The sequence below is a fragment of the Electrophorus electricus genome, chromosome 16 (assembly GCF_041902795.1).
Source record: "Electrophorus electricus isolate QZ-2024a chromosome 16, ASM4190279v1, whole genome shotgun sequence".
Classification (NCBI taxonomy): domain Eukaryota; kingdom Metazoa; phylum Chordata; class Actinopteri; order Gymnotiformes; family Gymnotidae; genus Electrophorus; species Electrophorus electricus.
The window spans coordinates 14,004,200-14,026,280 of record NC_137512.1 but is presented as its reverse complement, the minus strand read 5'-3'; the positions used below and the strand labels follow the sequence as shown (position 1 = coordinate 14,026,280).

General features: G+C 40.3%; 1 protein-coding gene across 3 annotated transcripts in view; it reads left to right on the top strand.

Moving 5' to 3' along the window:
- Nucleotides 1-22,081, top strand: part of LOC113574197 (teneurin-1-like) — a 140,583-nt gene that overhangs the window by 16,912 nt on the left and 101,590 nt on the right. For 2 of the 3 annotated variants that reach the window (XM_027004950.3, XM_081698983.1), the window contains exons 2-3: nt 6,620-6,907; nt 8,778-9,038. In XM_027004950.3, coding sequence (XP_026860751.2) covers nt 6,688-6,907; nt 8,778-9,038 — 481 coding nt within the window. In that variant the 5' untranslated portion in view covers nt 6,620-6,687. The remainder of the gene's footprint in view (nt 1-6,619; nt 6,908-8,777; nt 9,039-22,081) is intronic. The other variant, XM_035532295.2, reaches the window with a different exon arrangement.

The window sequence follows — 22,081 nt, the reverse complement described above, 5'->3', positions numbered from 1 at the left end:
GATGCAATTTTTGCAACATTATTTGAATCCACTGAATGCTAGTCTCTGAAAAGACCCATGAAGATTCAGTAAATAGCACTCAATTTTGTCTATATGATGGACAAATATTTTTGCAGATTTTTTTTTTTTTTTTGTGTGTGTGTGTTTGTTTGTTTGTTTATCCGTTCTCCCCAAATGCTGAATTTACTTTCTGCTAATGGATTTTGTTACCTCCCTATCACTCTACCTTGCAATTCTATTGTAGGCATAAGAAAAAATCATGGAGATTATTTGCAGGCCGCTGCAAAACTTCTGCTATTCCTAAAACTCCTTTGTTCATTTTTTTAGAGCAGAGAGCAGAGATTTGCTTACAGAGAAAATAAAATACAGAAATATAGATACAAATATAAATGGTTTTGATTTGCTAATAACCCTTTACAGTTTCTAGTGACTATAAAGTTAAATCGGTATGACATTGCAATGACCAAAGCTGATACAGCTTTTAGAAACACCTACATACCAACCTTGTAGGTGTGCAATCAGAATGTGTGGATCATCTGTTGCTATATACAAGTGTACAATTTGTGTTAGTTAGCCATCCTTGGTGGATGACTCTCAACCTAGCAATGATATTACAAGTGTAAAAAAACAGTAAATAAAAAATGTACTGAAAAAAAAATTATATATATATATATATATATATATATATATATATATATACAAATAAAAATCTGAATTACCCAGTATTTTTATTCACAATGAAATCCCGAATCATCTGCTATTGAAAACATTATTTAGCAAAGGGAAGCAGAAACAGTTAATGGGAAAATATATATATTTTATATTCTGATTACAATTTATTGGAATTTCAATGAAGCACATATTATTTATTGGAAATTTACAGAAGTTTACAATAAATGAAATAAAGAGCTTAACAACAGCCTTGCTTCTGTAAATAATCCACTTATGTGCCTGTATTAGAGGTATGGCCAGTGGATTATGAGTTCTTATACAGCAGATGTGTTTCTAAAAGAGTAGCTGTTTTAAGTGTATGTATAGGGATGGTTTTATGTGGATAATGTTACCTGTATTCTCCAATGTTGTCTCACACAGTCACTAAGCAAAATTGTCATGCTGAGCATTTTCTAAACCTTGTTCACCTGCTGCGTGCAAATAATCTCCTGTAATTTCTAAGATAATTAAGTAACAAGTTTTCTATGTGACAGCTGACATGCTGTCACAGACACATCTCTTATTATCACGAGAAGTGTGCACAGGAGCAAACCTGTTCCCATAGTGGATTGCTGTGCTGTGATCAACGTAATGAAGTATGCATACTTTATCACAGGAGCTATAAGGTAATTTAATGGAGAGGAAACGTAATGTAGTTTTTAAAGTACAATGGGGATTGCATCAAAGCATGCGTGTGTGTGTGTGTGTGTGTGTGTGTGTGTGTGTGTGTGTGTGTGTGTGTGTGTGTAGGTAGGAGAAGTGTTAAACAAGAGCTCATTCTAAAAATGGTACTTTCATTTGTAATTGTTCCCTATAGGTACAATTACCACAGAGAAATAAACAATTTTAGAGAATATAACACCACACAGCTATTCAGAGCTGCTGCCATGGTTTACACCCACTGGCGCACTATACACGCATAAAAACCTGAGCTACATGTATCTAATGTACCCTGAAATTTTCATATAGCATTTCAATTATAAAATAATTTGTAAGTACACCAGATACAAGCATAATATGAAATTTTGATGTAATGTAAACAATTCCATAACCTTTCTGTCACTAAACAGACTGGGGCACTTAGAAGTCTAGAAGACTTTCCAAGCACCTATCGAGTAATTATATACATATTCACATATATATGCATGCTTTGGCTCATTATATGGTAATGGTTCACGTCATCAAAATGGAGATCGGAAATAATTGTACTCAAATTAAAAAGAGCACAACAATGAGTCATGTTTTGCAGTGCCAAATACTTATTTCTAATGTTTGGACAAAATTCTGTCTATTTATAATTACACATGGCTTCATTGACTTGTTTATTGGCACTCTCTCATTGGCCTTATTAACCTGGATGCCCTGGTTGAACCCATAGATGCAAGCAAAAGACAGCAAATGTAGTACTAGGCCCTTCAACAGCCTCAGGGTAAGGACAAAGGAGAGACCACACTTATACTGAAATGGTATATTATCTTATTCAAAATATGCAGTGTTCCTAGGGCCCCCCCTAAGGCTTTTGTCCATAGCTCAAGTTTGCCTAATGGCAATACCAGGTGATCACACTGATGTTAATTCTACAGCTGGCTAATAGAAATAAAGGCTCCTCTATTGGCCAAAAGAACACTAGGCTATGTGCTGCAGTAATCTGTAATGGCAGGTTTATGTCGCTTCCTCCTGAGAGAGATTAGTATTTACTGTGTGTTTTAACAAGTTAATAAGTACCACAGATAGTGCCTTAGTCACCAGCTCCAGTAACTCCAACTAATTTGCTTGTGCTGGGAAATAAAAGGTTTGGGCTGTTTGTTTCCTGGTTGCTGACAATTTGCTAACAGTGATGTTTAAAATGGCAGAAGTGCAGATTCTCATTTACAAATGCCAGCTTTCTGCATCCAGTCATGGACACAGAGGTTTGTGTCAAAAAAGAAAAACTAGGAAAAAGAGAAAAAAATATTTTTATCCAAACAAGAGGGTTAATCTCACTTTTGAAAATAGGCTCTAAGTTGATTTTTGAAATTCCTTTTTTTACTATGAGTATATCATAGATTTATTCTAAAGACATTCCTTTTTACAGTACTATAATAACACATATTAGAACTAAATTCCTTTCCTTGCCCCATAATAGCATTTGAATATAGAATATTTTGTATATAAGCTTATCTAACTCCAGCCCTTAACAAGAAACACCACTTTGAAATTACTCTAAATGAATTTGTGCTCTGATGCTTGAATAATTACAGTACTCTGAAGTCTGGTATTGCTCTGTGTTTTATCAGTATGCTGGAATTAAAAGCATACTAAACCTTTGGGTTTTGATACCATATTCATTCCACATGCTGGAGGATCTTTATTTCACCACAAGCCTCTTTTCTTGTGTAGCAAAATCCTTTTTCAGTCTTTTTCAAAATCCTATTTAAAAGTTTAATTAAAAGATCATAAATAATTTATAAGGTTTATAGGATGACAAAAAGGGCTGTCTGCTAGATCATTTACTTCTGATGAGCTCTAGTTCAACAATTGTATCCATGTTTTTGACATCCAGCATACAACTGCTGACTGCCAAAACAAAAGTTGATTAGACAAAAAGCCTGACATTGTAAGAGCTTTGATTTCAGGTTCTCCTGTGCTGTGTCCTGCCTAGCTGGTGTAATGTGAATATAGAATCTTGAGAATAAAGATATACATAATATGCACTACTGTAATCCTTTAAATATTACACTTAGTGTATATATGTTGGGTTGGCCCCCACATTACATCATTGTGAATTATCCATGAGGGGAAAATAATTTTCATGTCTTAGCACCTTTTAGACATGCAAGATTCACTGAAGAATCCCTGAAGTTATATATAACCCTCAATTGCACAAAAGAAAGTTTTTGATATAGCTGTATATTCACCACAGCTTATGAGGCACACGAAACAGTTATATGAATGCTTACATATCAGCATATGAATTATTACTTTTTTCACAAAAAAGGCAAAATGATTAGTGTCAGAAATACATTGAAAAATTCTGCGCATTATATCAGTTGTTCCTAATCCCTTAAGCATCCCTTTAATGCACATTTAGATGTTTTTTTTCTTCATTACTCCCAACACACTTGACTCATTAGCTAATTACCAAGCCTTTCATGAGGTTTGAATGGGTGATTTAGAACAGGACAAGACCTGAAGTGTGCAGTGCATGAGCTACAGGGCCAAGACTGGGGAACACTGCATCATATTATATTGTCTCATCACCTAATACAAAGAGAATGTCAAAATCATTACTGAAAATGTGGCATGTTGATAGCCTATCAAGATGCACATGAAGGGTTTAGATGGGGATCCCTGTCAAAAGGAGCCAATTTTGGATGAGGCATTAAACAAAGTGAAACATAGAACCTCAAGATGTGCACTGTATGTGGGTTAATTTTTTTCCCTTTCCATAATATCTCAATACTTCAGTCTCTATCACATGATGATAATGGCAGATATCAGTCCAAACATGTACAAATGGTAGATGCTAATGGCACAAAGGAAACAGACATAATAAAATGAAATATTCTCAATTAAATGTTAGTATTGCATAGGTCTAAATTTGTTTATGCACTTTTTTTAATGATAATGCAGTATACTGCTGATAATAAAATGTGAGAAAATGTACTTTTGTGAAGTAGTGATACAATTACAGAAGTATTAGGGCTCTAAATGTTAGCATATTAAGTAACATTATCTATATTACTCAGCATAAATCCTTTTAGCCAATAAAATGCTTTTGTGCACAGAGAAGCCTAAATAATACAGCCATTACCAAAAGGGTTTTAGACTGAGCTTTCAGCACAGCACACCAAGGTGGATCCATTTTAAAACCAAGGTTAGACAGTTTGCATGGAGGATAAGGTGATGTTTAGAATTTATGGGACTACTTCCATCAGTCTGCCATTCAAGCCTCCCTTTCATATTGAAGGAGATGGAGCTGCATCACTCTCCATCAGTTCTTCTACCTTCAAATGCTTTTTTTTTTCCCTCCCACAGGGAAGAAAAGTCCACCTGCATATTGTTTGCAGTAAACATGAATAAAGCACATCCTGTTTGTTTGCTTGTCAAGAAAAAAAAATGTAGCTGGAAGGAAAAAACGTGCTGCGTTATGGATGTCCTGGTCACTGGCGTTGTTCTGTGCAGCTCATCCTCTGATGAACTTTCTTGTTTATTTGTTTAATGCTTTTTTAGCCCTAATTTAAACAAATTGTACCTGCAACCCAACGAGTGCTTCTCAATCATTCCTCCACTCAACTTGCCAGGTATTTAGCAAATGAGCTGACACAAGCCTTTACAACCTCATAATTTGTATGGAAATAAATATAAACAAGTAAATAATAATAGACAGAGTCGAAAACTACTTGGCTCTGCAGTCGGAAGAAACACATACTATATTTCTTTCAGCTAAGATGTCCTTTATAAGTAATGGGATAAATCATATAGAATGCCAAATGAGGGCGTTCTAATTCAAATATATTCATCTGATGTTGTTACAGAAATAATAAACAAATGTAGAGGAATTATATCACCTTATAGGATATTTCATTTTGTTTGTTCTACAAACCTAGTTAAAGGTAAACAAAATGAAAAGTGTTCTGATGATTCTGAAGTGAAACATGATCGTGAAATTAATTTGGTTCGTGATTAACCATCAAACTACACATTGAGCTCATTTCCCATATAGCAGCCACTCTCAGTCCGAAACCTTTGGATCCTCGGGTCTGCCCTAGCTTTTGCACACCTGCTTGAGTCGGGGAAGGCCCTGAAACTCACCAGGCGAGTCGGATGTGTTGGATCAGGAAAAGAGAAATGCAGCATGCCTCTTCTCCTCATTGTGCCTGGGACTGAGAGAGAGAGGGGGCCATATAGCACCACTCCACCCCGCGCTGCGGGTGGGTCAACCGCTGAAAGCCCAGACTGGGTTACTGCAGGATATGTACATTAATGGAGCTTTATAATGAAAATTGGCTGTGCTCAAACCCAATGGCAGCCTATTCTCTCTCTCTCTCTCTCTCTCTCTCTCTCTCTCTCTCTCTCTCTCTCTCTCTCTTTCTCCTACCGCCTAAGAGCAGATTTGGCATTTGAAGCCATATCTGTATGCTGCTGTTTTCCTTGCCATCCAATTGGTTGGTTTCAACCAATCACCAGCCAAGATGTGCTTGCTCATTTAAAAAAAAAAATTGTTTATTTGCAGCTTTGTGTTGTGATATTCACCCCTGAGATCTCTCTGGATGTTTGCTTACCTAGACTCCCACTGAGACGCAGGTTGGGAGTGCACACTGTTTTAGTAGGTGATATTTTTAACAGCTTTACTTCACAGATTCCAAGTAAGAGTGCTGTTACTACAGGGTGGGAGCTCCGGGCTATTACTGGGATTTTTGCTTAAGACTACACTGTTATTTTTTCCAGGAACCCAGTATATAAGCTTGTCAAACTCCAGCCCTTAACAATTAACACCACTTTGAAATGACTCTAAATGAATTTTTGCTCTGATGCTTGCTGGAATAAGTGCAGTACTCTGAAGTCTGATATTGCACTGTGCTTTAACAGTATGCTGGAATTAAAAGCATACAAAACCTTTGGGTTTTGACACCATATTCATTCCACATGCTGGAGGATCTTTATTTCACCACAAGCCTCTTTTCTTATGTAGCAAAATCCTTTTTCAGTCTTTTTCAAAATCCTATTTAAAAGTTTAATTAAAAGATCATAAATAATTTATAAGGTTTATAGGATGACAAAAAGGGCTGTCTGCTAGATCATTTACTTCTGATGAGCTCTAGTTCAACAATTGTATCCATGTTTTTGACATCCAACATACAACTGCTGACTGTCAAAACAAAACTATTAGACAATAAGCCTGACTTTGTAAAATCTTTGATTTCAGGTTCTCCTGCGTTGTGTCCTGCCTAGGTGGTGTGATGTGTGAATGAGCACTGTCGGCCTTCCCCAGCCATGGAAGAGATGGACTGCAAACCATACCAGCCCTTGTCCAAAGCACGGAGGGAGATGGAAATGTCGTACACGAGCTCGTCGGATGAGAGCGAGGATGGCAGTCGCCAGGCGAAGGCCTACACATCCCGCGAAACCTTGGCTGACTACGGCCAGGACGTCCGCCTCACCTATAAGAGCCACACCAAGAGGCAAACAACTTCCTTCACCAAGGAAACACAAGGTAAAAGGCCAATGCCTTGCCTTGTTACCCCATCCCCTTCCAAAATAGTCACTGTAGTGACTGTCTGTAGTGACTGTGTGCATACATCGAACTGAGTAGACCTAATAAAGAAGGAAATGAGTTTTCTCTTTCAGACGTGGGATTTCCAGCAGACAAAGCTAAAAATGGGTCATTCACGGAACTCTTTTCTGGCCTCAGACATAATGGGAAAAAATCTTCAGTGGGAAAATGGCAAAATGGTACGCATTAGTGGTTTGATGGATTGTCCTCATGTGGGTCATGTCCAGTGTTAAGGGAAAAATAGACCCTGAGATCACAGATAATCAGAGTTGGAGTGGGCGTATTGTTGGCCTTGATCAATAGTCTGTCACTCTGTATTTCCCCCCATGCTTTGCCGAGGTTCTAACAACTACAGACGTGCATTTATAATCACTTGCAGTGGCACTCTGTTATGTGCGCTTGCTGCTTGATCTTGAGAGAGTCAAATCTGTTGCCTTGATTCAGTTAGAATAGCTCCACTGAAATGTAATCAGTGCTTTCATCATCAGCTCAGTGAGTACGCTGATTGCATGTGTTTGCTGCCATGCATGCCCAATGTACGTTTTTCACACCTGCTCTCTACATAATGCTTTAATAATGTTGAGTGCATCCAACATACGGTGGCTACTTTTTAAAAGCGTATGTGTAGTGATTTGAAAGCAAGGAAAGCAGAGAACTTACATACTGATCTGACATTCTGAACATTGTTAGTCATTTGCCACTGTTGTGTGTGAATGTCCAAAAAAAATTATTATAAATCCTGTTAAGGGCAAAACTTGTCAAAGCTGTTGCTGTGCCCCCCGACCCTGCAATGAGAAAATGAATACTTCATTGCTGTTGTCTACCTATTTCTGTCCTCTGGCATGGAGGGCTGCCAAAACGCAGCAGTTTTTAATCGTGTACTGAAATGAATTGGTTGCAATAACATGGACGATGATCTAGCCAGATCCCTCTGTCAGGGAACACATTACTGCAAGAAATATTGTTCAGTTGGCTAGATTTACGCCATAACTCCTACACCTGCATCAGCCTGAGAGGGGATCAGCCCACTGCGTATAGCAGAGCGGTCCGTCCGATGCTTTCCACTCGATCGCACTTAACTCCGCCATTTAAAAAGGATGAATTATGTAGCGGATAGGCTAACGTGCTACTTTAATGATGCTGCTGGGCCATGCCTCTCTGATATCTTGGTTCAGGAAGCTGAACTGAAGACAGATGTTCTGACTGAAGCTTAATTTCCATGCTAGGACCATGGGCCGGGTAGCCGGGGTGACTCCTGTCAGAGTGCCCTCTTAAATTCCACTTGAGCCAGGTCTCAGGGGAGCTGGGGACACAAGGGGAGAAAGTATTGCTGTTATGTACGAGCACTTTCTACTGGGGAGACATCTGCAATGGGCTCATTTCATGGAGCTAAAGCACCATAATAACATCTAGATCCTTAACTGTCTTGGCTACTTCTACAATACTAGATTATACTGTAACACAGCTGTGTTACACTAAGATCCATGACCCATTAAAGAGTAATGTTAATGAACCACAAACAGTGAAGAAAGATTAATGTTAATGTATTGACCAAAGCAATCACCATGTATTGCAATCATGTATTGATTTGTATAAAGAAATGTATCATGTTTCCCCAAATCTTAACAAATGCTGCTTTTATCAGAGGGTGAATAAAGCCATTCAGATGTTCATTTTTATCTCTCGAGTACCACCAGTAGGTGTGACAACTGCAGTGACATCTCAAAGAAGGAACATGTCACAGATATGTCCTAGGCAAGCTCTTTCTCAGGCAAGTTCTCCCCTCCCCCTGCCCCCCCTTCCACCACAGAGCTGGAGTTCGGCAAGCCGACCCAGGTGCTGAGCAGAAATCAACCAGAGGAGATTCGCACCGGGCCCCAGCACAGCTACACGCTGGGGCCTGGCTCAGATGTGGATGAGGAGGGGGACGTGGAACCCTTGCCCAGCCACGCCCTGCACCTGTGGATGCAGGAAACGAAGTCAGAGCCGAGCTCATGCCTGTCCAGCCGGGCCAACTCTGTGCTCTCGCTCACCGACACAGAGCAAGAGAGGAAATCGGACGGCGAGAATGGTGAGTGGCACCTGGGTGGGTCCGCCATGCAGAGGCTTTGTGGAGAGTTTCATTTGGACTTAAGAGAGATTGAGTTTTTTGACTGATGTGGGGTACAGTGCAGAGTGTCTTTAAAGTAGACAAGTGGACATCAGGGTTTTCACTGGGAAATGACTTCAGAGAGGGAGCGTGGAGGAGAGTGTTGGAGATGAACAGCTACATTCTCCATGCTGAGGTGAAGTGTAAATTTCACGGCTAAAAAATTCTGCTCTTTGTGTGCTTCCTAAGAGTCTTATTATGTTTTTTCTTTTGTAAAATGTGTCTTTCTTTATTATAGCCAAGGTGGTCAGACATTAATGTCAGAAAAAAAAAACATGAAAAAATACAGTTTTACAAATATAAATCTCATTTATTCAAACCCTTAAACAAAAATCAAAAAGCTCAAAATCAGTTCAGCAGATTACATCTATATCTGGCAAAACAAACTATTGATTTACAAACTAATCTTGCTCATAATTAAGCTTTACTTTCAAAACACACAAATCAATCCATTAGTATCATTGGATTCCATCTCTGCACTTGGATAAGCCAACAAACATAATTTAAATCACACATGATATCTTCCCTGGCCAATAAGGCTCCTGCTCAGTAAGGAACACATTTGAGAATTGTGGCTTGTCATTGAACTATGCATGGACCTGAATACTGAGATGAAAATTGATGTTCCAAATGAGAATACAGGCAGGACACTATGTCTGTTCTCTATGTTCCTTTTCAATCAGAGCATCCAAAATAGCACTGAGAAATGTCATTAGAGTTTGTCAGTTACTTTGCTGTTGCTTTCTGTTTCACCAAAGACACCAGGGATCTCACCTGAGGCACAAATGACAAAGAAAAAAGTAACAAACTGTCGTAGTAGTGTTGGACCATCACAAGCCACCAGAAAGAGCTTCAGTCCACCTTGACAGAGATTCTAGATGTCTCTGGAACTGTACTGGAGGTTATCCACCAAAATGTATTCTCTCAGTTGGTGTTTTAATGATGGTGGAGGAGAATACTGTCTAACATGTCACATCTAACACATCTGTCCAAAATCTCCTATAGGCTATTGCATGGCCCATAGCATAGAATCTACATCATTTTCATACTCATCAAACTATTTCACGATCACTCCCAGAATAGAAATCAGGATAGAAATGTCATCATGGTGACATAGTGAACATAAGGTTAACTGTGCTTTAAGATAAAACATGCATTAAAAAAAGAGTTTAGGAGATCTGCAGTTTGAGAATATCAGGTGAATATTGTCTAAGGTTTTGCCAAGAGTTTTGCTTTTGATATTGGAAGATAACTTTTCTTGAACTGTGTTCAAAGTGTCAGAATTTATGTGTTAGTGATTGATATAAACTGCAATGTACACTAAGCAGGATGCTCTAAATTCTCCTGCTCTCTATGATCTCCTTCATTTGGCATAGCTTCTATAAGTTCAGAATCCTTCCAAATTATATTTCCTCAGTTGACGTTTTGATGATGATAATGGAGAGTACTGTCCACCATGTCGGTCCAAAAATGTCCCTTAGGTGGTCAGATCTGATGCACTGCAATGATGAAAGAAACCACTCCCACTGAGATAGAAATGTTTCATTATAGGATAAAGTTGACCAATGAGAATGACTTGCAGGGACCTTTCCCTGTGGGGGAACATGTGGACCATAAACATGCAGATATGTTCTGGGCAGTTCCTTCTCCTTGTATATTGCACTAATGAACATGCATCTGAGCCATTGAGGTCACACCTTCGACTACAATCTATTTGATTGTTTTTCCCAGATGTCTCCTTGGTCACTGTTCCTAATGAAACAGTAGTCAACTGAGGAGGCTATGTGACTATGTGACTAAAGTTCCTGTTCAATACTGAACCCTCTATCAAAGTCATTTAGATTGAGGTCCAGTGGCCTGCTGAACATATATGTTTAACATATGCTTTCTCATATATATATATATATATATATATATATATATATATATATATATATATATATATATATATATATCTCACTTTACTATTTGAATCATGCACTACTCCTATCTTGGACCATATGCATGTGTTGCGTCACTCCACAATACTTTTTATACTTTATACTTTATTTAAAGGAAAGTTTATTAATTTTCCTTTAATCTATCACTCATCTGTCTGGATTCAAGCCATTTGTTGACTACGCTTTCATATCTATGTGTTAACTGTTAAACTGTGACATCTATGTGTTGTTTACCCACTGTGGTGGGTAGAGTTTTGTGTTTTGACTGGGAGTGCTTTCTGTGTGACAGCATAAGGTTAATTGTACAGTATATAGTACAGTATAACTGTAATGGGCCAGGCAGAAGCAGATGCTCGTGGATATAAAACAGGAGCTGTATTAGTGTTCAGCTCAGTGGTAGCTGAATAAACCAGGGTCAAATCCAAAAGAGCAAAGTAAGGGGAAATCCAAATCATAGAGACAACAGTCCATGTCAAAACCAAGCAGTAATTCCAAAAAAGGGTCAGGCAAAAATCTTCAATGAGAAATACAAAATCAGGGTTTGGTACACAGGAAGATAATCAAAGAAATTAACGCCTGGTATGCTTAGAGAATCTAGCGGCAATACTTCGCAGTGTATGATAGCTTGAGACAGGCTTATATACAAAATCCTCTGAACACACAGGTGAATTCAATATTCCCGTGATGACGATCTGATTGAACGTCCCTGATTCGTTGACCATGTCAGTCCAAAAATCTACCTTAGATGATTCACCCAGATCAAATGAATGCAAAAGGCATACCATATTATTTATGTAATCATACTTACCAAACCATTCAATGATTACTCTCGTGCTTTACGCATGGGGGACTTTTAGAAACTGAAGAAAACACTGAATTTGGTGTTTGTTCAAAATGTGTTTGATAGTGTTTGAAAAAACTGTAATATTCAAACCAGGTACCAATAAATCAATGGACTGCAGAGAATTCCAAAGACGCAAAGATTTACTTTTCCACATTTGACTTTTTGCTTGTTCACTTGCATGGTTGGTTCCATGGCATATGCTCATTCAGCTATACGTTTTTTTTTCTCTGTATCTCTTGTACCATTCTGTGTGCATTGCTGGCATTGAACTGAATGCAATCTTTTGTAATCGCTGCATTATAAATTCAGTCAAGGCGTTTTAATAGTGAACTGATGCGAGTGAACCGAATACCTTGTGCTTCGGATAACTTGATCTGCTGCATGGCACACTGCTGTTTGCGTCACGGCTCAACAGCCAGCGAGTTAGATAAGGCCCAGACTCCACCTTCACACGGTCAGACAAATCGGTCAGAGATATCGGGTGAATTGCGTTTCCCTCTCGCGTCTGTTCCAGACCCACTGAGGTGTATGTTAATTTGCAGAGAGTTACTGAGAACAAGTGCCATGATTTGGGTGGGGATGGGAGTGGCAGGGGTTAAGCTGTCACCTTGCATAAATAGTCTCGGGGAGATTTTTATGCGTTATTGTGTGTTTCTGGCATTCCACTACTCTGACTGCCTTTGTCTTAATGCTCAGTGAGAGTTCGTGCCCAATTTGTCTGGCCAGTGAGGAGAGCCAGTCGAATGCACTTATCCTTGATCCAGTGAGCTGCGGCAGATTAGAGAATAAAGTTTGCATTCCATCCACAAACAAAAGCCAAGCCTATGCATCAGCCCTCAAGGGCAGCACTCATTTGCATGCTCTGGAAAAGGTGTAGCACCTCTGTTCACACCCTGCCAAGCTTTCCTCACTTGGAGATGAGGGGGTGGGAGGAGGGTTTGGGGGGCGGGATAAGTAGACAGTAGGAGGCAGAGGCAGAGATGGAAAGGAGCAAGGCAGAGGGGGAAAGAAAGAAATGAAGTCAGAGAGAGAGTGAGGGCATGAGAGAAATGAGAGAGAGAGAGAGAGAGAGAGAGATAGCAATATAGAGAGGGTTGGGGGGAGAGAGAGACCGGGATGGAGATGGCAAGTGTGAGAGCAGCGGATGGAGCTGGGAGAATTGGTGTGAGATGGAGTTTGTTTGTGTTGGGAACCTGCCAGGGTCGTGTCTAATGAGAGGGGGATTGGATATGCCTCTTCACCTTTCCTAGTGGCAAGCTCCATGCAGAATGTCAATCACAGGCAACTCCATCTTGAGAGACGGCCATCGCCGGGGAAACGTGAAGGGGACGGGGCACGGAGGTGCGAAGTTTGTTGGATAATCAGGTCGACATGTCCTGCCATACTCTTTGTATTAGAAAAAAGATCCATTTGGAACGGTTTCTCCCACAAGACATTATCGGTCTTGTCAGTGATCCAGTGTCTGGGTACCTCTGTTCTGCTCTCCATTTTGCCACATCCGTACAAGGTCAGGCCATAGTCCTACAGGTTGGATAGTTTCTCCTCAGGAATGCATTTGTCTTTGTCGTACTGGGGGGGAATTTTGTTGTACTGGGGGGGACTTTTGTTGTACTGGGGAGACTGTGTCCCTGTGCTCCTTTTTCTTTTGTTTGTTTTTTTTGCCAGCCTCTATCAGTAAATACCTTTAGAATGCATTGTTTCACACAGCACACAGGTGAAAGCACTGTCAGGTGGCTTATGTTGTTGTTATTTTTCTTGGTTTTTAAAATGTATTTTGCTCAGTTATTTATTTTGCCCGTCCCCCGTCCTCTGCTTACAGCAGCTAGATCACGTGCGCCCCTCCAGCGCAGGCAGACGCTAGTGCAGAGCATGCAGACCCCAGTTCATTATTGATGCCGTGATCTTTTTCATCTGTGCCGCTGAGTCTCTGAGCTTTTTGTGTTCTCACCTATTATGAAAGTTATCACTCTGACTGGAAATGTCAGAGAAAGGGGCTGGTGGGAAGGGAATCAAATGCAGACATGCTGGCGAAAGCGGAGCCACACATTTTGTGCCGGCCTGTCCTCGTTCTTCCCATTCGTTTTCAGAGATCTCAGTGAAAACGATTGATGATCTAGACCTGCCAGGAGATGCTCCGGTCCAGCCCCAATTGGAGCAGACAGGTCGATTTGGAATAGCTGGTTTGGTTTTTAAGTAAGCATGCAGACGTCTTCCTCCTCCCCTGGTGAACTGAGAGATAGTGTCTTACAAATTTACTGATGAATCTATGGTCAAAACCAATGGTCTAACATGCACTGACATGGAGGTGAATGGGGAAGCTCCAGTGCCTGGATCAGGGGAGTTTGATCTAGTTTTGTTCTATTCTCTAATAACCAGTCAGTGTTGCTGGTTGTTGCTGTCTACCCAAGAGTGTTACAGACACATGTGAATTTTACTTAAGGGTAATTTATTTTACATGCAATGTCTTCCTTCATACCAGACATGTTGATGTCCTTGGACTGCACATTTCATTGGTTCCCTGTTCCAACACACATTATAAAACTGTTCATGAACTAAGTCTCGTATGACAGCACAAGGTCAACTCAAAAATGTGCAGTGCTTCCTGTCGCTAGGACTGGGACTGAGATGAACTGATATGGGCATTTTGACTGCGTGGCCTGCATAAAACTGTAAAAGACTAAAAAAATCATATATTCTTCTTAGTTTTTGGAATACATCAGCAAGGTATGGCAATATATGCCATTTTCATATGCCCAAGAGCGGTCAAGCTCTAAACCACTGGACTACATTTTCAGAAGAGAAACTTTCTAAACTGTTGTCTTCGTTCTGTTTTAAAGGCATCTCTTCCTTCTGTTTATAAGAAAGGAAATGCTGTGAAAATAAGCAAGCAGGCCCGTGAGCTGTGTGAAATCTCACTGGCAATTTGGCCTTGAGTTTGTTACACTCTGCTATTAGGGAGGTTGACATTCCTCACCTGCAGCAGTGTGCTGGGTCACCAGCTTTTTAGCTCTTTGCCCTTCTTAAGAGTCTTACCTTCATGTCGATCAGTTTGATATTACGCTAGCTCTGTCTTGCAGTGTCATAACGATAGAATTGTTTTTTGATAGAATTTTGGCGATAGGGCTTACATTTTGAAAGCCCATCAGGCCAAGGTCCACATTTTGAAAGCCCATCAGGGCCAAACTACCATGTCATGGTTGCCTACTGTGGTGGGTCTGCTTTGGTTTCAGTTTTGTTCCTGTCTCCACCCTGACATGCGTTATCCCCACCCTTCACTTATTTTGTGTTATCCCCTCATTACTTCATTCTGCTACACCCCCTTGTATTGCTATCTGCCTTGGTTTGGTATTGTTTGCATGTAATATTGTTACCTGTCTCAATGGTTTATTCTCCTGGTTTATTGCATTCATAATGTGTCTCTGTAATGTCTCTCTGACCTTGGACACTCTTGTTGACTTAGGTGTTCGGATTATGTTCAATAAAGATTTTGCACATTCTTGCTTGGATCCTGCCTCTTCCCATTCACCATTACTTAACACAGGGAGAGGGATGGAGAGGGAGAGGAAAGAATGGAGGTATGAGGCATGGCAGCCAGCCTGTATTTAGGGAAGGACCACAGCCCATGGAAAGTACTGTCCCACTGAAGTGTTCTCCAGGGTAGGGGAAGAGGAAGGATGACCTGAGAGGTTCAGCAGTGGGCCTGGATACTCCTGAGGAAGAGTGCATGATGTTACCTAATGAAATTGAAAGGTAGATTGGATATCCAATTATGGGCACCGTATGCATTCTTCAGTAACTGCAACATTGGGCCAGTGTGTTAGCTTACACTTCAGCAGCTAGGCCAGTGCCTGTCATTTAGTGAGGGTTGGGTACTGCCTGGAGGTTACTTTTAACTACTATTAATCCACCCTTGTAAGGTTCCTTCTTAATTAGGTGTTTTTCTGATCATGGACAAACTCTCTTCTGGTCACCTTTACAAAAGTGACAAAAAGGTGTTTTTTGCCTAATTTGGAAAGACATCAGCCATCTTTGTTACCGATTTAATTTATCTTTCACTGTATGATGAAGAGTGGCAAAAGTGCTAAAAGTTTATTATGAAACACCACAATCCATTTAAACTGTTGGGGATTATCGATGGCTTTTGATGTGGGTTATTTGATGGTAAGTTGTTCTGAAGTTATATCCACAGAGATATTAAAGCAATAACACTATGCTTCCCATCTCATTCTCTGTAAAATTGAAAGATGGCAGAATATCTCTTGACTTGTCCTATGCTCGTACATTTCAATTTATATTTATAATTTCATTTTCAGTAATACACTGCTTGATCATTGAAATGGGACTTCAACCAAAAATACATTTTTTATTATTTATAACTCACTTGTAGTCAATTTACGACATGCACTGCATGTTAGCCAAGTGCACTCTTAAAATATGCATTATTTATAAGTAGCCAAGTTTGTTAATGAATAGATTTGTTCAGTGGTCTGTAATGCAGCTTGATTATTTCACCTTCTATGGCAGTATCTTAGTCATCTCAATGTTTTCATGACAGGAAGACATGCTAAAGAAATACTTTGTTCAATAGCTGATTTTTTGACATCTAAAGTGGTTTTTAGTGCTGTTTTCTTTTGTTTCAGCCTCTTACTGCATTACAATTTTCCTACGGCCTAAGATCCCTGAGAATAAAACTGACACTCAAATTCATATAACAAGGGGTGAGGGAGGGCATGGCTTGAGTCAATTAGCAAGAAGCTTTCTTTCATATTCCCAATAAAAAACAAACAAACAAATAAATAAATAAATAAATGTATAAAAAAATAAATGTAAATAAATAAAGTTTATATGACCAAATGGTTTAACCTACAAATTGTATGTTTTTAAAAGACCCGTGTAAAGGAGGTGATATGATTTTTGGCACAAGCAATCAACCAGTGCACAGTTCTGCTTCTGGCACCCAGCAGTGTCACAGCGTTTTGGGGAAAGTGTTATATGAATCCCAGCTCTGCTCCCAGCATGCTCTGTGGCCCCAGGGGTCTGCTGAAATAGATTTGTCTATTAGGTCCTAAAGAACATTGCTCAGTGCATTATTGATCATTTCAACGCTAACATTTAGAGTCTTTAAGTTGTGGAGTTGATGTAGTGCACTGAATCCCCTGGCAATTTAATGGAAATAAAACCCAATGAATTCAGTCAGGATGCCATTAAATGACTCTGCAAATTTAGAAAACACTTTATGGTCTGCACGAAAGCAAAGTGTTTTCTCCTCTACAATTTTGTAAAAACATAACCTCTTTTTTGTTCATTTTGCCAAATCTTCTGTGGCTCTGAATCCTCAGGTGACATGTTTTGTTGTCATGACTGAGTCGACATTTGTCTTGAGTTGATTTGAAAGAGGAACAGTCTGCACACAGGGGTGATTTTTATTGACTGAAGATGAGTAACAATTCACTCTTGCAGCCGCCCAGAGTTCGGAAGTGAACTGAACTTGGCCGTTAGACTGTAGCCTACGAGGGGTGCGATCTCCATGACAACCCTTATCTACCATATTTGACAGCCTGGTCTGTGCGCTCCATGTCCGTCTCATGGCAACTGCAGTCTTCCTGTCTCTCTTGTGCATTTCTTTTCTCTTTATTATGTAGCTGATGTTAAAGGTTTAAATTAAACAAGGCCTAGGTATCTGTGGACATACATATCTGACATTTTGTGATATGTGCATGGACATTTTATATATATATATATATATATATATATATATATATATATATATATATATATATATATATATATATATTGTGTGTGTGTGTGTTTCTTCATGTGTTTCTTCGTTGGAGAAACATACCTATATAATACCTATGTAACATATAGGTGCATTTTATAGGTGCACAATTACAGATGGTTCGGTTACAGATCTGTAGCTCATGCCACACTACCCATTTATCACACTGATCTACCCCATTTATCTCTGGTCAGATTTCTACCATATAATCACTGATGGCCCTTGGGTGACAGACCATTTGCATCATAGCAGTGACACTGACCACTGGCTTTTGCAAGCAGTCACAGCCTTTGCTATTAATGGTGGAGGAAGACTGTGGGTGAGGCTTTACCAGTGCCAGTACCTGGCTTGAATTTGTCACACACAGCAGTCCTTGGGTTGAGAGCACTCTGCCATCCCAGAAATATCCAGCCTGTGGTCCTGTGGTCAAACACTAACTGTGCAAAGGAGGAGATGAGCTATGCTGTCTGACTGGATCTGGATATTTATACATGTGAAAATGTCTGTCTATCAGCGAGTCTGTGTACTGTACTATTACTATATACTGATATACAGTAAGTAGATCTATGTGGTTTGTTGCTATGTGCGCATCCTGAGTATTAGAATAAAAAGAGTTGTGAGTGACAGATGAATAAGCTCACTGCAGAAGGGAACAATGGCTCTCTGCATATACAAAGAGATTAGCTGAAACAAACTGTCCCTCCACATCCAAATGTTGCCCAGCTACAAAGCATTAAAAGCGGAAGGGGTCAGTAAGTTGTTTATGTTGGCAGGTTCCTGCTGAGTGTAGTGAGGCCCTCCAGTCTTATTAATCGCCTCCAGAATGATGGGAGGGGGTGGGGAAAGGGGGCACAAGAGTATGGCAGGAAGAGGGAGGAAATGAAAATGTGCATTTGAAAGAGGATATTATCTGCTTCTGCCATGATTGATTTTCTCCTCCTCTGTCTTACTGCTCAGGGAGCCTCGCCACTGTCCTATTTGAATAAGAACAGTGTAATAAACAAACAAAATAGACTTAGCAAAGAAAACCAGGAAAATGCAGCTGTGCAGGGTTGATGTGGCAATCAGAAGTCGCTGGTACTCTCAAAACAGGCCTTGCAAAGGGGGTCTTCCCTTTCAAGGAAGCAAGCCCTGGGAATTTTTTCTTTCCCTTCTACTCTAAGGGCCCTCTTGTTTTGTAGCATGGAGTCCTGTCGGCCATGGAGCCGGGCTGGCTGGGGGAGAGAGCTTCATTTTGTCACCGGCTACTTATGCTGCTTGCCTGGCTCACTGTTAGCTCCCCCGCCTTGTAATTGACAGACCCCGGCAGTGGTGGTGTCTCCCGTTGCACCAGTGGCTTTTGCCAACAGTCACAGCCTTCACTTTTAATGGGGGAGGAAGTTTCAAAACATGCGACTTTACCAGTCTTTAGGCCCGCCTGTCATAGTACTAGCCAGTGTCGAGCGGCGAGCACCTTATAACTTACTTGACAGGAAGGGCACTGTGAATTATTTGATAGGGAATTAGATGCCTCTTTCTTTTATTTTGGCCCTCTGTAGAGTCTGCATATCTTGATCAATGTATATGATTTGAAAGATTACTGTTGCTGTTTGTCAAATAAATGAAAAACTTGTAGTATTAAAAGACCCTAAAAAACCTGTTTGGGCATAGTTTGGATTTACTCAGTATGAGTAGCGCTTGAAAGTGTAGTGAAAGAACCTATTATTGTCAGTGCAAAAGATGACTCTTACAGAATCTTCAATGATCATAACCAGTATATCAATATGCCACTTCCTGTATTATACAATCCCTATGGATTAAATAAATATTGAGTTAGTGTTAATTGTTCACACAACGTGAAGTGGAACCTGCACCATTGTGAGAATGTCTTATTTTGTTCACCAATTTATTTGAGAATTCACTGATCATTAGCCTGTAACTTGGTTTTTGATGTATCAAGCACTAAATATTTTCAGTTCTGAAACAGTTGGTCCAAATTAAGACACAATTGTTTACCCAATGGCTTGTCATGCTACAGACATATCTTTCCAGTACTTCAAGGAATTGTGAATTAAAATGACTGCTAGCCTCAACACATGATACTTGATATGTACATATAATACATAGAATGTATCTATGCCAGTGGTGGACCAGCAAAAGCACAAATCTGTGGACAACAAAAGCATGAGTTCCCATTACATGCAATATTCCATGCTGCACCCCCTGTCCCCACCCCAACAACACTCCTTATGCCTAAGTAGTTTATGATCACTGCCGTTCATTTGCATCCTCACATTCGAGGCAGGAAAGTCTTTATGTCCCCTCTCCTTTTTGAGGCTTAAAAGCAAACGCATTGGAGAACAACCCCTCCCCACAATTTTCCCTTGATTATAAAGCCTTCCATGATCTGTTATACTCACATTATGTGCTTGGATGTTACACGGATAATAAGACGAGATGGGTTGGAGAGGAGTACAGGTAAGTGCGTTCTTCACCGCCTGTGAAGCTCTAGATTTGTACCCTCTTATTTTTGTCTCTAGTTGCCTCTCAGTCCTCCCTCCTCTGTCGAAAACATGAATATATGCCACCTATGTCTGAAAATGATGTTTTCAGCAGTGAAATATATATATTAAAAAAACATTCAGTCGGAAGTAATATACTGTAATTTTTGTAGCATTGCTGAACATTTGCTTGTGAATGGACAAAGAGAATGTATTGTTATAGTAACCTCAGTGCTACTGTACATAAGTAGCTAACAAAAAACTGACAAATGTATGGAAGACAAATGGCCCCTGCTTTCATCCATACTTTAGGACAGTTGTCCAAAAAACAGTGTCTTTCAGTGCATCACCAGGAATGGTAAAAGACTATGGTCCAAGCGCTAGTGTAAAATGACCACAAGTATGCTCACGTGGGCATGCTCTACCAGGCTAGATGCTGTTCTTTTCCTTGAGTTTTCTTGAGTGTCATCTTTGGAAAACAAGGTGCGATGTAAGGGCAACAAATAAACATCTCAAGGTTATTTTGTTTGTTTGTTTTTTAATTAAATTCTGTAATTTCGAGAGTTGCATCGACAGTCCTGTCTAGAATGCTTTGCATAAAAGAACTATGGCAGCATTGGGATTACCCACAATTCACTGCTTCATAAACAAGTTCTTTGGACCTCCACTTTTACCTGATTTACCCTGGGGAATTTGACTGCTAATACATTGGCTTTGCTAGTTTCATGGTTCTGTGATTATTTATTGTAAAATCAACACACATGACTAGACAGTAATATTGTGAAAAAGTACTGCCATCATGCTGTAGAACTTCATAATATATAATTAGTTGATCACTGCCACCAAGTTAATCTCTGAAATCTGATATAGCTTGGAGCCTAATGATGCAAATGAGCCCTCTAGAAAGCCAATGTCTTCATGCTGAACAAAGACTGCCGTTCATCAAATTTGTTGACTGGCAGTCACGTAACCTAGCATGAGTAAACAAATTCTCTTGGAACAATGCAGAGTGATCTTTGACCAAGTCATTCTAAACATACTAAACTTGTAAAACAGCACAAAGCACATTTTCCTGTGCCATGTTGCATGGTCATACTTGTGCTGAAATCAATGTTTCTGAGAGTCCTGACAGCAAGCGCCAGCCCTTGTGTAGAGACTTTGCAAGCAAGTAGCAGCCAGCCAGCTACTGTAAATTTCACTGAGATCCATTTACAGTGCCTCAGAGTCTCTCACGAGAGACATATATATCCCGAATGCTGGTGTTACGCATCTGTGAGTGCTCTGCTCATGCGTTTGTTCAGATGCGAGACGGCAGCTCTTGAGCGCTCTGCAGTGAAGGCCTCACAAACAAACCAGTGAGGATTTGCGTTCTGTGTAAGGGTGGCAATGTCACTGCTACAGACATATGTTTCCAAACGTGCTATATACATAATGGATGGTTTGCGTAATACTGCCACAGCTGCGCGCATTAAAAATTTGCACACGGCGCCCACGTGCTTATTATACAGGCCACTCCGAATGTATGCCAATCAAGTTAAAATGGAGTGCCCGCCAAACAGATGCTGCAGTCCAATTGCCGGGTGCACGAGGTCTAAAGCAGCTGCTCTCTCTAAGACAGATAAACTCCAATTAGGACAATCTCTCGCGATTCCTGCCGCATACTGAAAGCTCAAAGAACCAAGTGGATGAATTGCGACGATGCCAGGCTGAAGGGGTGCGGGTGGGGGTGGGGGGGTGGGTGGGTGGGTGGGGGGACGGAACATCAGCTATCTTGGCTCGTCTCAGAGTGTGTGGCAAGAGGTTGGGGGGGTGCAAGGGAACACTGCATCGCTTCAGCAGACGTCAACATGTACACAAGCGGAAAAGCAAGCCTCTCAGCAGCAATATAAGTCTCGTCGCTACAGATATTGCCCGGAAAACAG